Below are 25412 nucleotides of genomic sequence, written 5' to 3'. Positions count from 1 at the left end.
TTACACAAAATGCTGACTTGTATGTTTGCCTCACCTTTGGGCTCTGTAATGATATGGCTAACTCCCAGCCTCTGACAGACACAATGGAATGCCTGGTTCCCAGGATTACACCACTGATCGATGTAATCATTAGAGCACGTCCATATCATGTTATTCATAGTATCGTAACAGGCACCTAAGGAAAATATTTTGCACAGCAAACTTCAGAACATAAAAAAGACTGAAGTATTTCATAGCAGATATAAATCTAATTATTAAGCTTTAAAAATTCTGTTATGTGTCACAGTAATTTAATAATAATGCATTAGAATGAAAAACATTAATGGAAATCTTTTAAGAAAGGAATGAAGTAAATACACATCCTTTTTGATGTCTCCAGTAAACATACAACCCCATCCTTTTCAGGTAAATACTCCAGTGCTTATTATTTAAAATAAGTATGTAACATATATTATTCCTCCACAAACTTATCACACATTGCCACAAGTGCATAAACTGAAAATAGCTGAGGTCATCAGACACCAGCAACTTTAAGAAAAAGTGTGCATGTGTGGGGGAATTTTACTACTACTATCGACTACTAAGCATCTTACAATTTGTTTGAAAAGCCTTGTGGTTAATACATAATATTTTTAATAAAACTGACAGTTTGCACAGTGCAAGTTTGTCAGTCAGTCACAGGGAAATCAGAAAGAAATACAATGTCTTTCTGGCTACGTTGCATTTAAGTATTTTAAAACATAGAGATAAGATGAGAGAAGAGATAAGACGTTTTTTTTAACCTGCTTAAGATTCTTTTCTGCTACAGTTAACATTTTTCTGGAGATTGTATGCAGCTGAAACTGCAAAGAAAAACACTGAAAATTTCCTCAGGGAATTCTGAACATTCAAAAATGTAAAGTTTACAAAATTTTACAACAAGCACAAAACCTCACCATCTGCAAAATCTATTACTGTAAATTGAAATCCAACTAGCTTAAGGGTTGGATATGTCTAGTTCCTAAAAACAGATCATCTTCTTACCAAGTCCTGGTACTAGAGCACCACGTCCAAGTGAACTTCCTGCAGCATCAATGAGATCTGCTCGGCTTGTGAACTGCCCGTCCGAGATATTGAACACCAAGCTCGAAGCAAGAACTACACAGAAAAAAGTCTCCAATAAATTTCTGAGAAGTTTATTGCATTTCAGAAAAGCAAGGACTTAAAGCCTGCCACAAATGTATCTGACTTACTTTTTAAAGATGACAAAGCACTCGTTCCTCCAAAGAGCGAACGTGTTGCAGAACTGCCTGATCCACCTGGGGGTGGGACCAACATCACCAAGTATGTTCCACATGTGTATATTGGAGTCTTTCTCAACATTTTCAGTGGCAGCCCACAACTAGTGTTAGCAGCTGAAACGTCAAACAAAAATCAACATGTCTTCATAACCTGAAAAACTTACAATAACAGGCAAACAAGGAAGATTTATATTTGAAGTTTTAAATAAAAAAATATGGAAATTCACATAAGCTATATTTTGCAGCATTCAGAAGATGAGTGTGGGGGTGGCCTCATAATCCCACATATTGGTGTCAATACCCAGAAGGATACAAACAATTTCACAGGTTATTTAACTAAAGAGAACAACTTAAAAATTAATAAAGGTAACGATCCCTTGTTTGCAAACCAGGAAAATTAGGAGGCTAAAATACAAGTTTAAAGAAAACTGTTTTTAAGACCTATGTGGTGATAAACATATTGAAAGCAGTTTCAGAGCTTCTTCTAGAGTTTTTCTAAACATAAAGAGACAATTTAAGATTCACTACGCACTTACTATTTTAAGTTCTCCTGCTCAACATGAAATGTATAGTCATAACGATCTAGCTCCTGCCACAGCTGATCCACACTTTTCTGAGCACTGACTAAAGAACTGGCCAAGAATAACTGCTGATTCTTCTTCTGCACCACACTAGTTAACTAGCAAAATACAGTCTTCAAATTATCTCTTCAAGCTAACTCTTTGCCAATTTCCCTATAAGAATATATATTTCCTGCTGAGGTATTTTCATTAAAATTAATTATAATTGTTTAAAATTGAAGAAAGTAAGCTCATTTAGTTTCAGACGTGTGTGTGAATGAAAGAGGAAGAAAAGGAACTAAGGATAAACCGAATAAAATCTTGAGATAAATGTTAGAGCTCCAGATCATCCTGAAAGCTAGCACTCTTCATCCATAATTCCCTAACTTGTGTAGTTTCAACAGGTCTGTAAAAGAACATCCAGACATTCTGCAAATTTTAATCAAAAAAGCAAAACTACCTCTAACAGTCAACTTGCTTATGAAGCAAGAGTTTCATTTTCTAAATTGCGGTCCATTTTCATACATCAATTCAAAGCCCAGTTGTACTTGCATCACAAAGTGCAATTATTGATCTGATCAAGTGTGGCATAAACCCGTCCTATAACTGAATAGGTCACCAAAAAGGAAGCTATGTATACAAGCATTTCCTCCAGTTCTTTGTTCTTTTTTCTTTGTTCTTTTCCCACAATCAGTGACTAATTTAGCAAAGGAACTTGTAATTCAAACATTAACCAAATACTGCATATATATTTCTAATACTTATCATGGAAAGAAATGCAAGTTTTTTTTTTTTTTAACATGTTGTAAGAGATTAGTAATTACTAGAACTGATTATATGTTAAGAACCAAAATATGAAAAATTACTGAGTCAGTACAATCTCTTCTGACCTGCTTGGTCCTCTTTCAAGGTATTAGAGATGGTAGAGCCAGTGAGAGCAGCCAATGTTGCTGACGGGGAAGCTCTGTACCTAGACAGCCTACTGAGAAGCATCTCATTTATACTCTTTGCGGATTCACCCTCTTTTCTCATTAATATAATGCGTTCTTGTAGAGGATTTGCTATACATATGCCATTTTCTACCTATTAAATAGAGAAAGAAAAAAAATACTTTTAGACACTAAAGTCCATAGGAGACCAATTAACAATAAATAAGTGAACAATAAACCAGAACAATATTATATATTGAGTAGGAATAGGAATATACACTTAAACCTTAGTGTCAAATTTCTTGGGGGGAAAAAAGTTATGAAAACTACACAGATGTATATTTATTTCACTGGTGACTTGAAGATTCAGAAAAATATCTTCCACTTGTTCTGCTCTTGAAGACAGAACTACTTGCCACAGTTTTAAGTTTATTTATAGAACTTACTTTAAAATATTTAAGTCTCTGTAAGCTTAATATTGTTTCACTGGCAAGTTTTTGTAAAGAGAGGACTTAAATCATTTACTAATCATTTACTAGCCAGGAAGTATACGTGATGATTTTCTTAAACCACATCTCTTAATGAAGAGAAGATCTGATTTGCAGCATTAGATATTTTCCATAAACGTTCTGCTCCCAAAGCGTATCACTTTCAGCTCTATCACCCCACGAAGTACAGAGGCTGTATAACAGCTACTGCGTACAAGTACAGATATTGCTCCCAAAGTACTCCATGAAAGCTAAGGCCCTGTATAATTCTAATTTTCAAAACTAGATGTTTATGAATTGCTCTAAGCTCTTCTCTGTAAATAAATCTTTAGACTGAGGTGCTTCATTGTCAAATTAAAATACCCACAGAAATGTATGCACATGTGTATACATACACATCTATATACACATGCATATACATATGAGCTGTTGAGAGAAAAGGGTGTTCAAACTACTGATACATTTCTCCAGGTTTATTTTGCATTTGGTTTTACAGTAACATCAATGATTGCCATACAACGTAAAAACATTACAGGTCATAAAATGCAGAGTAGACTAAACAATTCTATTTGTAACTCATGGGAACTGACTAGCTTTTAACACAATGAAGCAGATCCACAGTAAACAACTCTTTAAATCTTAGTACACTGAATTACTGTCTCAGCATAAAACTTAATTACTAATTATAATAAAGTATGTTTTACATTACAAGACAATTCATATTGTGAGTGTGATAGTCGTATGCCCTCTGAAGATAGAGCTGAACAATACACCTTCTGTTCTGCTATTTTGTAAACACATTACAAAGAGCTATTCAAATTACTTATCAATATTCAAACCTATTACGTTTATTTGAAAATACTGATATTTAATTAAGCAGTAGTCACGCTACCAACTTCAGGGTCACAGAAGACAACTAAATTTGCTTACTATAAGTTCAAAAACGTCCATAAAGACCGAGTGGCCTTTTGGTGTTTTTTCGTTGAGGCTTGCAGGAGACCAAATCCAGTAGAAGTATGTACCATCTGAAGAAAGATGCACGGTAGTCATAGTACTGCCAACTGGAAAGTGATTTACTGGCATTGGGATTATTTGACATACCTACAAGACAGAAAGAGCACCTTAATAGTTCTGATTTTGAAGTCTGTTCTTCTGAATATGAGCAGCATACTTAGATACATAAGATCAAATGAAGTTAGTCCACAAGAGGCTTTTTAATGGACATAACATTACATGAATTTGTTTTGAAGAGCTGCTGTGCAACATTTGCCAAATTGATCTATTGCATATAAAACAGCTTGCACACCTAAACATCTGACATGCTTAAAAATAAAAGGATTAGCTCTTTTCACTCAAGTGACTGAAAGCATACTCACAGTACCAAAAGGAAAATGCACATACTAAAAATTTATCTACTTTCTGCAACTTCTCTGAAGCATTACTTGTAACTTTGGAAGAGGATGAGAATCCAAACAGTTTCAGGGAATACACTGGACATGAATATGTAAATCCATCCTTAAAACCAAGACAAGGAAAAACAAAAAAGCAAACTACAAAGTAAAAAACTATCCATTTTTACAAAGGATGACAGTTGGTTGTCTACAAAACCCAATTAAATCAGAAACAAAACCTGAATAACGGCTGTTCAGGAAGAACATGTTTTCAGTTGAAGTCAATTTTTGCTATTGTTTATAATACGATCATACTATACTCTCTCTTACAATACTACCATAACATAATACAGCTAACGTCTATGTGCATAGATGCGTATACATACACACGTGTGCAGAAAGTAGTGTCTATAGTATAACTTACAAGTTCTACAAGGCAATTTTTTAACTGGGGTTTATAAAAGGCAATTTCACAAAGTAAAATGAAGAAACTTCAAGCGCAACACTACTTAAGAGTTAGAAGTGACTGTGATAACTTAAGAATGTTTTCTTACACTAACTCTGCAATGAACATACTAGCTGTTCCTTTTACCTGAAGGGTATGCTGATCCACAACCTGGAAAAGGGAGTGAGGCTTATTATCAAAAGAGACGGGCCGATGAAGAAGTTTGTTGTTGCCAAAAGCAACCCACCCAGTCTCCAGCTCCTCGTTACGGCAGTACACAAAACCACTGACAAAAAAAGCAGTACATTAAAACTCTTTAAAACTCTGCAGGTTTCTTGTTTGCTCATTCTTCTAAGAAGAATTCACAACCACATTCCTGAACTTTGACTGAACTTAAATTCAAGTCAATTTAGGTCAGCAATTTCCATTGCAAAGGTTTTAAGTGTAAGAAGTCTCATGACTTCTAAGCAATAAAGAAGCAAGGAGGTACAGTTAGTCAAATCTACACTAATTTATACAGTGAATTACATAATTAGAAAACAAATACTTACAAATCCAGCAATCATACAGCTATACATAAAAATAGTCTATAGTAACTCTCCCTCAGAGAAAAATGAACCAACTTAACATACATTCAAAAACAGAAATTTGAAATACCAGCTATTCTGCTACTATACTTCTCCACAGAAGACTAGACTACGTGGCCTCCAGAGGTCCCTTTAAACCTATATTATTCTATGATTCTAGAGAAAACACTCAAGATGACTTTCAGATAAGACCAAAACATTAAAATAACTCTTAATGAAAACGTGTAACATACTCTAATCTTGATACTCCTAACATTTGAGAAAGGTTTACCAAAATAACAATTTACATTTTTCCACAAACAGACCTGCGACTAGCAAATATTCAACAATACTGTCACTTACCGCAAAGTACCATGTAATCCAGATCCCAATTTGCTTATTCCTCTGCCCACTGAATTAGTTGTATAAAGATAGAGCCCATCTGCTGCAAGACAGCGTCCTAAGTCTGCATCTGAATCAGGAAGAAAGAATAGAGCAGAGACCTTTGATATAACACAAAACTAGAAATTCTCCATGCTCATTACACTTCTGCTGTAGCTACAAGAGCTACTGAAAACCAACAGATGTTCAAGACAGGTCAAAACTGACAAGTCAGAACCATTTTTTAAAATATTGAATTTATTATTCAGTGTTCTAAGAGATACCATAACCTAGTCAAAACTTATTCTTTTTTACTGCAGCTTCTTTACCTTTCATTCAACCTTTAAAGTGGTGTCTGGATTGCACACAACTTGCACAAACACTGTAAGGCTAATTTAAATTTCCAAGTGTTGCCAAATAAAAGGAATTAGGTACTAGTCACCCAACTTCCCTTCTGAGACAATAAATGACATTAGTTCATTTGACTCATAAAAAAAGTGTATCATCTATTTCTGATCAATTTTCTTTTCCTGTGTATTACGCTCTCATTTTAGTGTTAAAGACCAGTCTTCTGGTATTGCTGAAATATATAACATTAAGATATTAATTTATATATAAACAAGATATGTTTATATATATTTAACAGAAGCTTGGGCCATAAGTTTAAACTGGCTCTTCTGCACACTATTCAGAACCGTAAGTACTGTAGGAACCAGACTAGCATATCCAACTGTGCATAGAAACACAGGACTAAACAACAGAACTCATGTTGAGTGGAAAATTCCTTTACCTAAGTATAAAATAATTTGGGCATTTGCTATTAAAACGCTTTCAGAATGCCCCAAAGGAGCAGAAGATCATTCTCTTCTGGTTTTGCAACAGGTAATGTTCAGAACCCAGAACTAGAAGCAAGATAAAATAGAAGCAAGATTTATGACTACACAAGCTCAGGACAACCGCCGCTGCTCTAACATACTGTTTGCGTGGAAGAAGTAATCTAATCTTGAGCCTTGATCTAATTTCTCGTGCAACACCATGCTTCTCTTACAGCAGCCCCTTCCACCTCTGAACTTTGCTAAATTGAGACAAAATGTATTTCTACCACAGCTCAGTCACTCACAAAGTAGTAATTATTAACAATCAAGAACAGACAAACAGGACAAAGCCTTGTAACAGGGCTGTCAACAAACCATTTCAGTCAACCTACTTAAGTTCACATAATCCGAACAGTCATCTATGGGAAGAAAAAATATCTAGTCATTCTCACAGCAAAAAAACTTCTTCAAGATATAGATGTCTTCATTTTAGGTTATGTGCAAATTCAATGAAAACTCAGATTTGTAATTTCCTACAGCTTGCATTAAACTTAATGAGATGTCATCAAAGCTTGACCTAATATTTCAAAAGCTACATGAACTCTCTTATTTATTGCAAATACAGTAAGCAGGCAAAGCAGAAAAACTGAAAATTAATTCAGGGAAAGAAATACAAAGGAAAACATTAAAAATATCCATACAAGACCGATTCAATGGAAACAAAAGGAAAACAGGGAAGGTGGGAAAAAAAACAATGAACTTGTACTTCTAAAAATAAACATGCTCTGCCAGCGATAGCTATTGAATACAGTGATACTGCACAGGACAAATAAATTACACTTACTGAAAGACTAATGAGTGGATAATATCCATAAATCAGTTTGACCTCTCTGTAAAATTCCCACTGAAGTCAGAGAGGGTCACTATAACTACAGCTTTTGAATGTTTGCTCCAACTTGAGTACTGGACAGTTCAAAAGGGAAGCTGATCTTCAGAAACCAAAAAGTAACGCTTTTCTGAACCCTAATAACTTGTATTTGAAAAAAATGATAAGCTACACTAACATAACTAATGTTAACACACCAGACTTAGGATTTACCCTCTTCATTTTAATATAAAACTATAAAAAGGATACTTTTTTCTATCTGATCCCCAAATCAATTTACAAAAAGTCATTTATGTATCTAGCTAGATTAGCTTAATAAGAATGGGTATAACAAGCCAAACAACGTACATCACTTAGTACGCCTGAAACATCAGGTCCATGTTTTCAAAACTTCAGTTTTGTATATTCACACTATGACAACAAAGTGCCCAAGCCACTGCTGCTCTCCCCCCTCATTATATCTTGGGCTTCGGGACACTCTTGTGATGTCCAGCTCTCCCCCCAGATGGCCTTTCTAAGCCCTTCAGCTTTCAGTTATTTGACACGTACTGTAGTTGCTTTAACGTGACTTCCAGCAGAAAAGAAGAAATCCTTTTCAACTCTAAAGCCTTAGATTTTTTTTTTATTTTTTAAATTATCACCACAAAAAGTATTCTTGTCCTCCTCTGCTGATACTGACAAACATAAAATAATTTACCTTTATTTTCACCGCTGGAACTACTGTTAGCATCCGGTGCAGGTAACATGTCTTCGAAGCCCCAAGACACTATATGCTTTCCTCCAAGCAAACAAGAGGGCGATCCAGGTCCCCCCTCCAAAAGCAACAACCTTAAAGCACAAAAAATAAGTTGCACAGAAAACAGTGATAGCAAAAATTACCTACATCAAAAGTTAAGATGAAGATTTTTAAAAAAAAACTTTAAGTAATTTTTCCTCTGTCAGAGTTCATAAGATGCTTAAAAGAATCATCAATATTTCATTAAAAAAATAGTGGATCCTTTTAGATTTTACTTCCTAATGTTTTCCTTCTGCAACTGAGTAAACTTCAATCTTTCCTAGAGCTTTCAAAAACCCTAAAGCCTTTTAATCACATTTAAAGACATTAATCCGTAAATGCATTTACACATTTTCAGAGCTGGTGCAAAAGTGCTACAATCAGAAAAAGTCACTACAAACCTGTATAATACATCAGCCACAGGCAAGGATCCTAGATCAGTCTGTTTCTGTAATAGATGCACTGTATGAACAAAGGTTTTCAGCGACCCTCTAAAAGGATAAGAAAAACATGAATAAAAGATGTCTATTGAAACAAGACTGAATGCACACAAACAGCATCTACGTAGAATATAATATCCAGCACCATAAAGAGAGAATATCCGAGATATTTCATCAAGATTCTTTTCTAATTTGCATTTCTTTTCTGGATGATTTTCATCCTTTTGTGGAGGAAGTGAAAAGAGGAAGAGGGTAACATAAAGGCAGCGTGCTGGCAAACCGCCCCTCTGAGTCACCCTGTCTTTTTGGAAGAAGATGAAGCCCCATGCAGGTAGGGAGAGCAGCAGCTGTGTCATAAACAATACGTGCAGAAAAAGCAATCTAGGCACATGATAAAAAGGCCTCAGGTTTGCATCTACTACAGGCAGCTACTTCCAATATTTCTTGTAGCTGATTAACCGTTTTCGGATCTTCCAACCTAATCTGCGGGTCTTCTTGGGGCTGAGCCAAAAGGATTAGTAAGAGCTGTTGCAGACATACTCAGAGATGGCTTTCTTGAATAAAACTGAAAATACCAAACTAATTAGTTTATTATTGAGAGTCTGATTACTTTGCTTCCAAACACAAAGTTGGAAGCTTTTCCCCTTCTGAAGCGATAGATTTAAGTGTATACAAGGACCAGATATTTCAGAAAACAAAACTAAACCTAAGTAAAAGTCATTTCTGATCCTGCCTAAAAATGTGCTGCTTTAAAATTTTACTGTGGTATTTACAAACAGATGGAGTTTGTAACTCTAATTGTAGTGCTTGCTCATTCATAAGATTAATTCTTTTTTTGAGAGGGGGGTGGGGGGGATAACTTATGGAATCTGTATGTTAACATGGAGGAAAACACTATTTCTGTAGAAATAAGGAGATACAGAGGTGTTTAAAAATTTGTTCTACAGTTTCTACTTGAAAGATCAACATATTAGGAAGAAGTTACATTTTCTGAAAGAAGTGGTTGGCTTTATTTCCAGGCACAACAGCCTAGCTAAATACAAGGTTCTTGACTGCGTCTTGGATATAATAGACGGTTATGAATTGATTTCTCCAGAAGCATGACTGATGAATTGAAGAGATCCCTACCAAGCACTCTGCTGAACACAGCCTTTTGCTTTCTGCCACACACGGTCGGCCTTGGCTCTTTAACTCTCTAACGGCCATTGTTTCCTCCTGCACCTCCAAGAATGTGTTTTCCCCACTTTTATCTTCAGCCTAATGCTTTCACTGATAAAACTCAGCTTGAAGAAAATGACACTGAATACTTCAAAGCACCTTAATTCATTATTTAAATCAATATTCATCCTGTTCTATTTTTAGTAATATGAAGCACCCAAAACTGCAACTAGGAATCTCAATAATCATCCCATTTTGAAGGCTTTTTCCTTTATAAAAAGTACCCAACACACAACATTCACATTTAAAGGAAAAATGCAGGGCTTTCACAGGTAACAAAACATGTTAGGATGTTACAACTCTGTAAGCAACGCAAGGCAGATTTGCAAGGAAAATACAAGATCATCTTTCATTTGAAAAGCTGCATCTGAAATGTAGGTCTTTTACAGAGTCACCCAGAAAAGAACAGGCCTTAGCTTCTCAAAACTGACATCTAGGAGAAGAAGAAAAAAAAAGATCCTGTTTACCAAATCCAAACTCAACTTATTTATCTGAGCTACATTCATATGCTTTGCTTTTCAGATAAGGTAGCTGCCAGTGCTCAAGCGTTTGCTGCATACAGTAGATTTCTTCAACTTCGCTAGAACAAGTACAATAGAAATTGTTTTTCATTTGAAGAAACGCTTCTTAAAGTAAATTGTGACAACTCCGGAGAACTTCAACATCTTAAAACAGAGTTAAACTTGACAGAGAAGGATGCAATCTAAGAAACATTAAACATTAAGGCCGAGATTTGCAAAAGGCAACTCGTGACTGTAGACCCACCTTCACATGGCTGAATTTTGTGGTGCTATCTGTTTCCCCAGGCCCCATCCCCTAAAACCAGAAGGATCTAGAAGGACGTCAATAATGTCAATAAACCATTTCAGACAACCTATATTAAAGGCTGTAATGGCCATTTTGTCCTAGATTGCCTAATGCTGTGCTAAACCCATACAGGACACAGGACAGTTCAACCTACAGTAGCTGAATTCCTCACTGGCAACCAAATGAAAAAATGCCTCTGTATGTTTCAGAGGGCAACAGTGAAATCTGAAATGAATTGTCCTGCATCTTGGCAGCGATGCTTTCTACTTCTTCATCTGAAGAAAGATGCATAAGCTACAGGACTAATGGGGCAGTGCAAAGGGAAAAGAGAGACAACTTCCCTCCATGATAAGAAACACTTGGAACCATTCCTAGAAGAGATCATTGAAGTAGAAGCAGCAATATGCACAAGAGACATTTCTAATGTAGATCCTTCTGTTTTTACATATGCTAAACACACGCAAAAAATAAATGCTTAGTTTACCAGTTTTACCTTTTTCAAACAAGTATTTAAATATTAGAGAGAAAAACACTAACGTAAACCAAAAATGAACATCAACAGTGCAGTCACATCATTTTTGATTCCTACCTTGAAATATAAACACTTACTATCCACATCAACCACAACTTCATCTCAATCCAGTTTCCTTACCTTGCACAAGCCAAGGCAACTAGGGCGGCAGCAGCATTTTCTTTTTGCTTATACGGAATTTGATGGCCCGAAGCAGAAGTCTCTTCCAGCCAGGAGCACAGCAAAGACTCTATCCCATTGAGACAGTCAGCTGGTTCCTTAGTCAAGCTCAAAGGCTGGCAGTCTCGAAGGCAATTCAATAGCACCTCAGCAGTTATGTTACAGAGGGAAGGGTCTGTTCTACTTTGAGACTGAATGAGGGGAAAGACCAGGAGAAGCCCCATTCGGGAAGTGAAGGGCGCCTGTTCGGGCTGTTGTAACAAGCCTTGACGCTTGAGCAAGGCCAGGGCTTCTTCGTCCCCCGAGCTCTCCCGGTCATGCTGCTCTTCCAAGGCCAGCTGGCGCTGGGCATTCCAGAGTCCGCGCAGGGCGTTCAGCCGGTACTCCAGCAGGCGAGCGTAAGCATTGCTCTGGTTCCCACACACGGAGCGTAACCGCTCAGCTAGCTCGGTCGGGTTCTTGGTCTCAAACGTCAGGATCTGGAAGGAGGGAAAACATTGGCATTTAGGCCAGTTCTGTAAGGAAAAAAAAATTAACATGCCTCTAGTATATCTAGACAAGCTGTCCTCTACAAGAGGCCATAGGATTTTTATTTATTTATTTAAAATTAAAAAATTCTGCGCATTAAGAAAAGTTAAATTGGAGGACAAAGAACAGGCGAGTGGTGTGCAGTCTTATCGCTGAGTCGGCGCTGCTGCTGAAGCCGGGGATTGAGGTTTTTAAGCTTTCAAACATGGTGCTAAAACAACAATAATACAGATTTTAAAAGAAAAACACGTGACATATCTTAAAAGCTCCAGTGTGACAGGGTTTTGGGACAATTTTGCTAGGAAATTCAAGGACTGAGCGGTGGTGGTAAGTTTAGAACCCCTCTATGAAAAACAGTAGGTGAAGGTATTTTGTAATAGGAATCTGTATGTTCTAGTTCTAGAGCTTTTCAAACCAAAACACCATCTGTTCTGTAAACCAAATTAACAGTCTAGTTACATGCTCTCCCTACCCTGTTTTTTTTCCCTCCCCAATCTGATCATATTGCACTCAGCTATCTTCTTCAAAATATTTCCAGTTGCTGCCATAGTTTAAAAACCCGAAAGCCTCATCATCATTTCAGACAGGAAAAAAAAAGGAGGTCTTTTTGGCACTTCTAAGCAGAATTGGAAACAAAGCTGCAACAGAAAATAAGCAAGCGGTGACAGAAAAACATATTTATGGGTTAGTACCCAGCCTGGTACTTGAGGGAACTCACAATTTTGGGTGATTTACAGACAAATTCTCCTTACAGAATACACCAGAGATCAGCAAAGTCACTTTAGCTCTGGCAACCTCAAGGAGAGCAACGAGCTCCACATTTCCTGATACTTTGGATCCAGCGTCCAAAGGGCTCCTGCCTGCATGCCTCGCTGCCCTCAGCCACCCCAAACACACTTCTCAGCCCATCTGCACACTCTGAGCCTTTCCTTCCCTCCCCCTGCTTACACGTTAAGGGAAGGAAAATGTGATAGATGAAGAAGTGCAATGGGTAACTTCATGCAGTTTTTATTATTATAGGCAGCAGTTATACAGAATATGAAATAGATGTTTGCCTAATTCTACAATTTCGAACAGCTTGATAAAATGCTTCAGGACAAATCACATCTGCCATTTCTACAAACACCCTTGCTAAAGTCAATTAAACAGCTTTTCAGTACAGCCCAAACACTTTCCATTGGAGTCATGAAAAGTTCACTTTAAAGTGCAATTCTAAAGTGCAATTAACATAATAATTACATTTGAATAGACGTTAGGATTGAGCTTCTGAAAACTCAATCTCTTTTTATTAATTTCTTCAAAGAGATTAAGAATACTAATCCCTAAATGATATATTATGTATTTAAAATAACTACCTCCTGTTAATTTGTATGTTCTATTGTCTCAAAAATAAGCTTAATTGTTTTCTATTATAGATGCAATTGCATTCTAGAACGGTTTGCATTTGACTTCCTTGAACTGAACTAAGTATGTGACAGGTCCTCAGCTAAGCAGTAACAAGCTGCGGCAGAGGAGGAAAGAACCAACGTTTTCAACTTGAGTGAAACGCTGAAGAAGAGAAGTCTATGGTCCTTAGCTGAACTAATAACAAAGACACCCCAAAAAACAAGTCCTGATGCGCCTGCCTGGCTTTGCCTTTAGATCACAACAAGCACTACAGCTACGGATTGGAAGGGGTCGCCCGTGTCTTGTCCCCTTTCTGTAAGGTAGTGGAACTCCACAATCCATGCCAGGTAATATTGCATAATTTAGGTGGGCACGAGTTTTTTTTTGTTGTTTTTTTTTTTGTTTTAAGTCCCTCTATATCACTGTATTAATTCATGAACTTTGTGCAACCTCGTTTGGACTTTGAGCCAAATCTGTGCCTAGCATGCAATAATAAACGGAGGGTTTAAATATTCAAACACTCAGACGTGTTAGAATTGAGTTGTTTCAGTCAAATTGCAAAGTCAACCAAAGAGAGAGTTCCAGCTGGAACTCAAACATTTTTCAATTTCCACTAAGTTACCAATGTTACATCTGATAGGTTCCCTTCAATAAGACTGTAACCAAACTGTTACAGAAAGTTATGCATTTGGGATATTAACCCTGAAATTTTGTCACTTCCTAGCATCCAGCTGAAGGCACACTTACGAGAAGTGGTCACTCTGGGTTCCACTCTCTTATTTCTCAGGTCCCACGGTTTAGCTGAGTCTTCATTGTATTGACTAGAGGTAAATCCTCAGAGACATCCTCAAAAAGAGCTTCAAGACTAAAATTTCCAGTGACTGGCTCCAACCAACAATTTGGGAACTTTCAGGGTTCAGAGGTACACACCAGGGAACCATCCCACTTCTCTCTGGGTATCAAAACACCCCTCCTCCTGACCTGACACTGAGGGAGCTTCAGCTGCTCTGTGCTATCCATACTGCTTCCCTTTGCACAGTCTGAAGGCTTCACAAGGGAACCACGGCCCTTACTGAGGTTTTCTTGGCACACTGACTAGTTTCTCGCATCTTCAGGCAAAGCTCATTATCTTGAAGTCAAAGCAGGTTAAAGTAAAAGTGGAAAAAAAATATTCACAAATTCCAAAGCACACAATGCAACTACCAGTGTTTACAAAAGACAGATGAAGAAAGGAAATAGCATAAATTATTTTAGAATAGATTTTCCAGGATTCATTCAGAGAGGTCTGTCCCTTCCTTTACCCAGCTGATTCACTGCAGCTCTCCCTAGGACACGGCTCCCAGAGGCTGCCATTCTAAACACTTCTAGCCCCAGGCTGCATCACTAAAGAGGTTTTCTTCTGGCTATGAAACCTGGCGTACTCTGCCAAACCTCCCTTTTACCCACCCCTCCAGCAAAATTAATCCTTCTCCCCCAAATTAGGTTATTCTTTTCCTATCCAGAGATGATCTGAACATTCTCATTGTTAAAAGAGGCAGAGATTCATTTCCCTGCGGATGCACACGGCTGTTACCCAAGCTGTCCTCCCTGATACTCCACTGAACAGCGATTACTCATCCAAAAAGGGGTAAAAGTCCCCTTCCCCGCCTCTTGGGTGCCTCAATACTTACACCTGAGTTCAGGCTCTGGTTTAGGACTGCTTTCCAGCATCCTTTTATTAGTGCTATTTGGGCACCTTGGCTCTGCATTTACCTTTGCAACACCTGGGGAGATCTCAGAAGCAAAGAGAGCCAAACACCAGCACAGCACAAGCAGTCACCTGAACCAGTAAATCAGTCACCTCGCAGCACCGCTCGTTTCTGAGTAACCAGGCTTAAACAGAATCTAAAAGCTTGGAAAGGAGGGAACAAATCACTTCACTTTGCCATAAAACAAGTTACCCAAGCACCTACATCTCAAAAGGCAGCCTCTAACAGAAATAGCAGCTCAGCAGTAACACCATCGCACTGGCATAAATAAAGGAAAGAACCATACATATGTGCAAAGGAAGAACTCTAAATAAAATGTGAACAGACAGATTATATTCAGAATTGGCAAATGATAGAAGAAAACTCAGAAGATAAATAGCCAAGCTACAAAAATAATGCACATTAACGTGCTAAGGAAATAAGAACCCAAAAAAAGCAAAGATGCTGTTTAGCAGTTAGTACACCGTAGTCATTTAAGAAAGACAAATACAAAGAGAATTGAGGAAAATAAATTTAAAATCTGTCTACCTTAAGTACATTGGTAGAGTTAAAATAGTTCAATTTCTGCTTTTAGAGAAGACGAATTCACATTTTCCATAGGAACAATCAATAATATTAAGCAAACAAAAGAAACTGCACTATAATAGAAATGGAAAGTTTTATAGAATAGCTTCTGGTGAAAAAAAAAAAAACAACTCAAAACTTTATCACTTACCTTGCAAACATTCAATAACCAAGGCACTAGAATTAGGGGAAGAAATAAAACATTTCTCAAGAGGATCTTTGTCTAAATCTGATTTTGTAAGTAGGGTAAACATCACGTTGATAATTTTTGCAAATAACAACTCTATTCTTCAGTCACTTTGAAAACACAGTGACTACCCTGTGACTGTGACCACCACATTTTGCAACTTTAAGCCTACTTTGTTAGCAAAACTACCTTTGAAAAGTTTTGATTTTGAAAGTCTCAGGCTTAATAGCCTGAAGTCACATGTAGTTAAACACTGCGTTAATAAAAACTTAATTGTCACTACTTTCACAGTATCTTGTCCTTAAATATTATTTCTTTATTCAATTTATTACATCAATTTTAATAAATATTTTAAGAAGAAAATGAATGATCGAAGAGTTCATTGACACCTTCAACATTGAGAGGCATGAGACAGATCAAATTCTAGATGACCAGCTACGGGGTGGCTGTCATCTGTCCTGCTGTATCCAATTATTGTCCCATTTCACCCGGGACAAGACTTTAACCAGAGACTTCTTCCCATTAAACATTTTTTTTTGTCGGTGCTGTTCCAGAAAGCAGTCAGTGGCACCCACAACTGTTAGGGTGAAGAGCTTCTCTACCAACAGCGAGCACGGGACATGCTACAATTAAGACACACTAATCTACACGAAGAGCTTTAGCCTGAGGTTTTATGACCACATTAAGTAAATTTAGAAGTGAGCTGCCACTAAAAGGCAGCTTTTTCCTCCAGCTACGATTCCTGTCCCCTCTTGCTGTCCCTGGTGCTGGCAGTAGCGCTGTGCTTTCACAACCAGCCCCCCTCCCCTACTGTTTTTGTTTTGTTTGATTCTTTTATTTTCTCTTTTTAAGCTAGATTTTTGGCATAGCCCAGTTACCAGCTGCGGAGCGGTAGGCAGAATGGAAAGAAATAGAATGGAAATGGAAGAAGAAAATGCATGGCCAAAGACAGGTGTGAACACTTTTTTTTAAATCAGTCTCATGCTGAATATGCTGCTTTCATTCAGTGTTAATTCTCTCACATACGGAATTGATGAACAATGACGCTGCTCACAAAGGTGTACTTTCTCCTCAAGTTATAAGAGCTTTCACTTGCAATGTATCTCTAAAACAGCATTTAGTTCTTTCTCTATGTAATCAAATTGGCTGAACTTTGCACATAAAGAGAGCAACTCTCTAAAAATGGTGGCACATTGACCAATATCATTTACATTCATAATACCCCCCGAGCATTAAATACGCATTATCCCAATCTCACAGAAGGGGGAACAAACCATAGAGAAAGGCAGAAACAACCCCAAAATCATAAGATATCGTTAACAGAGGCATAATAAGAGTTAAGTGCAATACTTCCAACACCATGCTACAGCTATAAGGTCATTACTTGTGCACCACAGCATTAACGTACAGGGAGCACCGCTTGCTTACTTGGCTCTTTTGACCCTACAACTAAAATCACATAGGGAGGACTGAATTCCAAGATTTATAGAATGTTCTATAAAAGAAATACCAGAATCGACAGTTTTAAGATAGCCTGAAAATTGAAATACACATCAGAATGTAAGCTGCTTCCATAAACTACGTTGTATACATACTTTTAGTCCTCCACTTTCTGTTGTTCTGCCAGGTAACAGCATTTCTGCTCACAGCAATTTCTGGAGACACACAGTGGGAAGCTGTCTTACTGAAAAACACTGCCTTGATTTCTTTTAAATCATTTTTCTCAACCCTCTATAGGGCTTGTTTGTTATGACTGTGTGTTTATATTTATATATGCGCAAACACTTTCATCCTGATGTTTTATATACTGAAATTCTGCAGTTGCTTAGGAGCTGCTACATACTTCCATTATGCAGTTAGTGTTGCAATGGAGAACTCCAATGTCACAAAGATGCACTTGCCATTTAAAATCAGAAGTTTCAAGACCATTCTGTTTTTTTTTTTTTTTCCTGCTCCAAGGAATTTTAACTGTATCACCTTGCTCAAGGCCTCTATCCATTCATAAGCCTGGATATAGCAGCACAGCTTTTTAACAACTCAGCTAAAAGCATGTACTATTCTCCCTTGTGAAAGCATTAGAAACCTAATTGCTTGCTCTGAAATAAGCACGAAAAATCCGTAGCTTTTTACTGCACACACAATATTGTGCCAGACCATCTTTTTGTACCTGTACAAATTCATTAAACAACCTCGATATCTGAGACGAATTGCAGCATTTGAAGTATTTGAAGGGGATGCCAAAGGCAGGAGCAGGAACGCGACCAGCCCGACAGACACGCCTGGATCAGCGGTTCCCCAGCGAAAGGCCGTAACCCCAAGAAGGGTCACCCACCTTGTAAAAAGCCAATTGTTTATGTTGGCATTAGAGACTTTTAGCTTGACAGAAGTGAAGCTCGGAGATGGAAGTAGGGTCGCAACCAGAAAGGTTTGGGAAGCACTGACCTAGATAATTACCCTCTCCTTCAGCAGTCAGGGAAAAGCAACAAAACGTTTCTGCTAATCCACGAGGGAAGCGGGTGAAAGTTTCAAGACTGGCAGACACCTCCAAGACGAAATCATTTTGACCAAAAACACGGGTTGTCACAGGATTGGCATGTTCTGCCCAAATAGCGCTGGACTTCTCGCTACGTGGCTAGCCCAGACCTTACTGGGCAGCAGAAGAAAAACCACCACCTTATTTTTAATTAAATGTAGGTGTGGAAAAATAATCTGTCAACAGCACAGAGAGACAACTGCCCACTGCCCAGCGGCATCTCATATTCTGTCCTACAATAACGGAGATCGATATGAATCAAAATATTAAATGAGGACAGGAATACAGGATCCAGACAGCTACTGGTGCTAGAAATGCACCCCCTACCTCACGTTAGAGCAAACAAAGGAAAACCAGATCTCCAAATGACTATTATTTCTGTTAGGCTGTTACGTAAAACAGAGAGCTTACAAGTTACAGGAGTGGAGTGGCACATAAGGTTGTTCTACTTTACACTGTGCCTAGGTATTAAAATTTGTCTTTTCCCCACCTACTACCTTGAGGAAAAATATAACTGAACATATTGCTAATTAAGCTGAAAAACTGTTGACGCTGCTCTTCTAAAACTAATGAAGTACTGGGCACAAATGGAAGAGCAGAAACAAGTCCTCCTTAAACTGCAGGATGACAACAGTAACGTATGGCAGCCAAATGAAACTGTCTAGAAACAAGTTTATCACCTGGAGGCTATGTAACAGCCTCTATGAACAACCACTGTTCAGTAATGCCCTTCTTATTACATTAGCAAGGGTTAGCATTTATACAATTAACAATTTATATTGCTGGCATTCTTGTAAGACATAGCACATTGACTCTTGCACAATGGCAGATTAAACTACGTGTTTTAAGGGACTGCTACCTTCAGACATACCTCCTGGCCCTGTCCCAAGGGGTACTGGCTCTGCGAAAGACATTTGACCGGGAGGATTCTGAAAGCGGTGCAGATTCCCTCGTGGCACATGAAAGAACGGCTCACCTTCCATTAAGCTGCCCCTCCTGCGCAGGCATCGACATCTGAGGCAGAGACTGGGCAAAATGTCATGGCAACATCTTCAGCTGCTGGCCACATACGGCTGTCTCCAAGAAGCAGAAGACCTTATGCACTTTGAAAGTCATTCCTCTGTACAAAAGGCTTGTATCGCTAACTAATCTAGGTCTCTTCCTAGCAAGAGGGCCTGATCGGGAAACCCTTACCAGAAGTGGTTTCTGACATTACAGAGATCCATCAACATTAAAAACAAATCAACTTTTTTTTTTTTTTTAAAAGCACTCTTTTTCTTTTTGGTAATACATCTTTGCAAATATGCTGACAGTCGGTCTGAAGAGTTGGTATACATGATTTATAGCACAAAAATTAAAAATAAAAAACAAATGACGCTTGGAATTAAAAGGTACCCCTAGAACAAATTACCTTCACATGAAAGAATGCTAACACTTTTGGAACCTACTATTAATGGGAAAATTTTATATATGTGTGTGTTTATATGTATATATATATATATATAAATACATACACACACTGAGCTAAATAGATATAAGAAGAATCATTTGGGAGTTGAAAGGGGTCTAAATTTTCATAAACCCTTTTTGGTATAATGCCAGTACTGTAACATGTTTTCCCTGCTTTTCATTTCATAAGTAGACAAAACCTTTGAACAGAAGGACAAAGGAAGCACGTGCAAGTACACTGACATTACTCACCAATATGCTCTTTAAAAGGATATTTAAGCAAAACAGACCAGAATGATACTTTCAAAACAAAACAAAGAGTATCCATTTAAATGTAAACCATTTTTAATTAACCACTTCATATAGAAGAGTCAATCAGGGTTCTCACTGCCACTGACAAAGCACAAGAAGTGTATCAAAGAAGTTTACTGATCAAAGCAGCAGCTGCAGCATCTCCTACCCTTGTCCAATAACGCATCCCAAGAGATTTCCATTTGGACCGTTTTCAATTATATTTATTACATTGCAGCTATGAGTAGGAACAGTGCAAATGAGCTGCTCATTGTATTAGCCAATAATATGACCACACTTCAATAAGATGCATGCACCTATTTCCACAAAATGGCTCCTCAAAGCCATTCCAGTTTACCAAGGTAACCCTTCATCTAAAAAGATACACACACAAAAAGAAAAGTTACAAGCAAATTAACTTATATTACTTGAAATTTCAAGTCTTTTTTTTTTAAAAACACCCCCAACCAGCGTCAAAAACTATAAACCACTTTACAAACAAGCCTTGAAAAATAAGCCACTTGTAGCCATCTATTCTCTCATTGAAAGGAGAGAAAATGCTTCAATATTTTTAAGCCCACAGATCAAAATGAGAACTGTAGCAAAAAGTAATGCTTATTTATTTTAAAGTTTTATGCTGCAAGCATGCGTAACAGGAAAAAAAAATGCAACAGAAAGGATTCTGTTAATCAATGACACTGGACTGCTGAAACACTCATCATAAAAGTGTCATAAAGGCCGAGGCACAGACCCTCCCCAGCCCTAACAAAAGATTCTTCAGTGCTCAAGTGTTTGTCAAGTTTCATGCTGGAACATATTCCTGGTGTAGACTGTAAGATCTTAAAAGCTAAGGTGTTTTTGTTTGTTTTTAACGGGAATCCTCCTTTATTACCATCTAGCCCTAACAATGCTGTTTTCCTCACACATTTATCAGACTCGATGCTGTAATGGAACGGAATCGAAATACATTCTTGAATAGGAGCTGCGCTGAATGCCAGAGGGGACTCTGATCACAAGGGAGACTCGTTTCCCGTTTGTGCACAGGGATGTCATCCACCTTAAAATCCCGTCCCGCTCATGTGACGCTCGCCAACATCCATTTCACGGGAGCAGCTAGCGCTCCCATCCCAGTCCCCGCTGCCACACGGCGCAGAAAAGAAAACGCGCTCTCAGCAAGAAATATCTTCCCTTCGGTAAGGCAGTTGGAAGTTCTCACAAACGCCGTCGAGGCCGCACGTCACGAGCTGAACAAGGAGGCTGTCGGAGCTGCCAGCCCCTGCACCTGGCCTGGCACGGGGCTCCCCCTCCGCAACACCCCCGTGTCGGCGGCCAAAGCCTCGTGAAGGGTTTTGAGGCCTAAACGCTCGCGACCAAGCGGAGGCCAGAGATAAAGCTGCCGCTGAACCATCCCCTGGCTCCAGCACGCAGCTCCTCTGACAAAGACCCTGTGTCATTGCAAGCCACCCTGCTGGAGAGGAGGGCGGGGTGAAAGCAGAGAAGGGAGGCACGCAGCGAAAAAAAATGCAGCCTGCAAAACAGAGGCAACCTACAAGCCATGACATTCAGCCCTTCGCCGTCTCCTCGTCAGATAAAACGGCCGTATGATCTGCCGCCAGCGGTTCTGAGAAAGCAAAAAGCTGGAAGGAAAATCCCAGCCGCCCTCCTGGGTCTTTAGTGGCAATCTCTGGCAGCCTAACCCCCTGACACCCCAGTATCCCCAGCACCCGACTGTAAAACTGGCTGATTACCAACCACCTCACAGCAAAAAGACACAGAGCTGTAAACAACGGAGCCGAAGGCCACCTCAGAAAGACACGAGCGCGGCTCTTATTGCCTAACCCGGCGTTCACAGCCGGGCGATGCTTCACCCTCCATCTTCGCCAGCTCCTCTCCACCGTCCTGCCCAGGTCACCATCACTGAGAGGAACCGGGCAAAAAAAACTCTGCCCCGGTGCCAGGCGGCTGCAGAGCCCTCCCTGAGCGCTCTCCCCCCTCACCACCATCATCACCCTCCTCCTCCTCCTCATCCTCGCCGCCCCCTGCCCGTCCCCTCCCGTTTTTCTCGGGCACCCCCCCCCCCCTCACCTCCAGCTCCGTGTCGCCGGGCTCGGCCACCCCGATGATCTCGCTGGGCAGCTCGGCCAGGTCGGTGACGCGGATGAGCCCGTCGTGCAGGAAGATGGTCTCCTCCTTCACCGACAGCCACTGCGCCGAGTCGCTGGCCGCCGCCGCCGCCGCTGAGGCGGCCGCCGGGGACCCCATGGCGCGGCCGGCGGGGGGGCTCGGCAGGGCTGAGGCGAGGCGGCTGCCGCTACCCCCCCATGACGGGGGCAGGGCGGGGGCAGCGGGACGCCCAGCGGCCGGGGCACCGGGCAGCCGGAGGGCGGCGAGCAGCGGCGGCGGCGGCGGGGGAGGCAGCAGCAGCGAAGCGCGGCGAGGTGCCGCCAGCGGGCCGGGGGGGCGTCCGGGAGCCGCCGGGAGCCGCCCGCAGACCGCCGCGTCCCGCTCCCTCCTCACAGACACAGGTGACAGCGCGACGCCATGTTGGGGGCTGAGGCGGGCCCGGCATGCACCGCGCGGGGAACAATACACCCTCCCCGGGCTCCCCCCCCCACACCTCTGGGTCCGCCCCCGGCACCCTTGGGTGCCGCCCCGAGGGCTCGGGAGACGCCCCCGGTACCCCGCCTCCGGGGCGGCCGGTACGCCTCGACCCGCTGCCGGCACGGTCCGGCGGCTCCCCTCAGTGCCTCGCCCCGCCCCGAGGGCCGCTCCCCTCAGCCCTGCCCCGCTCCCCTCAGCCCTGCCCCGCTCCCCTCAGCCCAGCCCCGCTCCCCTCAGCCCAGCCCCGCTCCCCTCAGCCCCGCTCCAGCCCCTTCAACGCCCGGCTCCCTCAGCGCCCTGCCCCGGGAGTGGCTCCCCTCACAGCTTCCCCCCCTCTCTCGGCCGCTCAAAGGCTCTCAGAAACCCGCAGGACTCGCCGGCAAGCAGCTGCGTGCCCTCCGGTCCGTTCCTCCACATTTATCTGTGTTCACCACACCGCCATACGTGTGGAGAGAAGGGAGATCTAAAGAAAAAAATCGAGCCTTTTCTCTCTTCTGAGCACCGTTGTGTAACCTTGCCTATTTTCCATCGGTCTAATTTCACACACAGTTGGCTCAGCCCCCACCCGAGCCTGTTCAGTGTGTGTCACAGGCGGGTGTACCTGGCTGTTCAGCAGGGTAGCAGGGACAAATCCTGTTAACGAGGGAAATAGGATGATAAATGATAAATATTTTGGTGTATAATTGCTGAGGGGATTCCCATTGCGAGTGGCTGCTTTTCATCAAACAGTGGCTGCACAACTGAACAGAGATGGAGTGCAACACATTCACTTACCTGTTTGATCAGATTAAACTGTTTAATAGATTAGTGCACCATAACAAACATACCGTGGTGTTTGGGTAAAAACAAATTAAAAGCCGAAGTAAGGTGAGGTCTGCTGGTGGTGGTGGATGACCCATTAAATCTCGCTGAGAAGAAGCTTTTTGGCACGTGATGGCCGAGCACACGACCTACAGCCCACACAGAGACTTTTGTGCTGCTGATTCAGCAGCAGGAGCACGCACCCAGCTGCCTGCTCTGCCGATGAGGTCAGGTCAGAGTCAGAGCCGGGTAAATTCATGTGAGCCATGGGTTACTCATCTGTGTGGTATCCCACATCATTTGGTCGCATATCACTGCCATTCAGCTATCGGAGAGCAAAAGGGTCTTCAGGCTTGGCTTTATTATCTAATTATTTTCCTCTGCACTGGAGAGTCTCGCTTTGGAATGAGAAAGGAGACTATGGAGAGTGGGGATCAACAGTTTTTGTAAGAGACTGTTCGTGGGCATCTGTTATTTTTGGTCAAGACCTGACACAGGGAGCAACGGCTGCAGATGGGCACAGCCGTAGATAGGAAATCCACCCTGATCCTCCCTCGGGAGCCTGCCTGGTACTCAGAAGAGAGAGAATGCTGAGCTCTGAAGATTTTATGGCAGGTGGGACGTGGCAGCTGAGTTCTGGCTGTTGAGATAAGCTGTGCTCACAAGGTCTCCTTGGAGGAATGGGAAAGCTGCTGAGGTTAGATTAGTCACAATATTTCATTGCAAGATAGTGACTAGTGTTATTGTTTTGTTGCCAGAGTGGGAGTTTTATATTGTTTTCATTCATTCATATGAGACAGAAATAGAGGAAGAGAAAAGAAAAGTGTGTATACATTTCAGTGTTATACTGAAAAAAATTCTCTTTACATTTTCTAATACCATCATGGTACCAGTTGGAACATCTACTGCAAAATCAATACAAATAGCAAGGTTGGGAGTAAAATGTGATGTTCACAAGCAACACTCATGCCAGAAAGGCTTGTCAACAAAAAAGATTTGCAACGTTTTCTAGAGGTGGCCTGGTTTTGGATGCGTCTGTTGTTCTCTAGAAGTCTGTCTCATAGCTGGGTAACCCCAGGCGGAAAATTCTTTGTCTCCAGCTCTCACAGGCTCCTTCCAGGGCTTTATGGACTGCTCTATCCCAGAGGAATATGGCTGTCACAGCAGCTCCCAGATGGAGAATCGGGGTTTGATATAGCTGTCGATTCAATCCACTAATTGCTTTGAAATATAATCCAAGGCCTTGTCTTTGAATAGAGAGCTGACTTGGAGCTAGAAGAAAGCCACGTGTAACTCTGGCCGCGTTCATGCCAGGCTAAGCACAGAAGGAGGTGTGTGGCTGAATTATGTACTGGCCAGAGGCTGTGCTTTGTCACTTGCTTGGGGCTTGGCAGACGGTTTCTCGCAGCACAGGCGGGCTCTGAGGATCCCGATCCACCCGTTTCTGTGTGAGGTAAGTAACCTGAGCTGCCCCGAGTGAAACGCAGGCCGCTTAACTGCGAACTGCAGAGAGTGCAGGCGTTTTAGACATCCCTTTTAGGTGTATTTGTGGGAAGATATCCCAAGCTGAACAAAAGCTATGTTTACCATTTCATAGTTACTCATTTATTTGGAGTTCTTCTGAATTTTAGAGTTTTTGCTTTGACAATTTA

The 25412-nt window shown here is 40.8% G+C and overlaps 1 protein-coding gene across 3 annotated transcripts in view; it reads right to left on the bottom strand.

Moving 5' to 3' along the window:
* HECTD4 (HECT domain E3 ubiquitin protein ligase 4) overlaps positions 1 to 23084 on the bottom strand; it is a 75354-nt gene extending 52270 nt beyond the window's left edge. For 2 of the 3 annotated variants that reach the window (XM_083804169.1, XM_083804170.1), the window contains exons 1-11: positions 22444 to 23084; positions 11634 to 12151; positions 8918 to 9007; positions 8439 to 8569; positions 6023 to 6131; positions 5241 to 5379; positions 4188 to 4358; positions 2731 to 2923; positions 1233 to 1394; positions 1024 to 1137; positions 35 to 175 (exon numbers count right to left, since the gene is read on the bottom strand). In XM_083804169.1, coding sequence (XP_083660295.1) covers positions 35 to 175; positions 1024 to 1137; positions 1233 to 1394; positions 2731 to 2923; positions 4188 to 4358; positions 5241 to 5379; positions 6023 to 6131; positions 8439 to 8569; positions 8918 to 9007; positions 11634 to 12151; positions 22444 to 22620 — 1945 coding nt within the window. In that variant the 5' untranslated portion in view covers positions 22621 to 23084. The remainder of the gene's footprint in view (positions 1 to 34; positions 176 to 1023; positions 1138 to 1232; positions 1395 to 2730; positions 2924 to 4187; positions 4359 to 5240; positions 5380 to 6022; positions 6132 to 8438; positions 8570 to 8917; positions 9008 to 11633; positions 12152 to 22443) is intronic. The other variant, XM_083804171.1, reaches the window with a different exon arrangement.
* Between the last annotated feature and the right edge of the window lie 2328 nt (positions 23085 to 25412).

Source organism: Anser anser, assembly GCF_964211835.1.
Source record: "Anser anser genome assembly, chromosome: 18".
Taxonomy (NCBI): domain Eukaryota; kingdom Metazoa; phylum Chordata; class Aves; order Anseriformes; family Anatidae; genus Anser; species Anser anser.
Note: the sequence above shows the minus strand (reverse complement) of the source record. Positions and strands in the feature narration are given on the sequence as shown.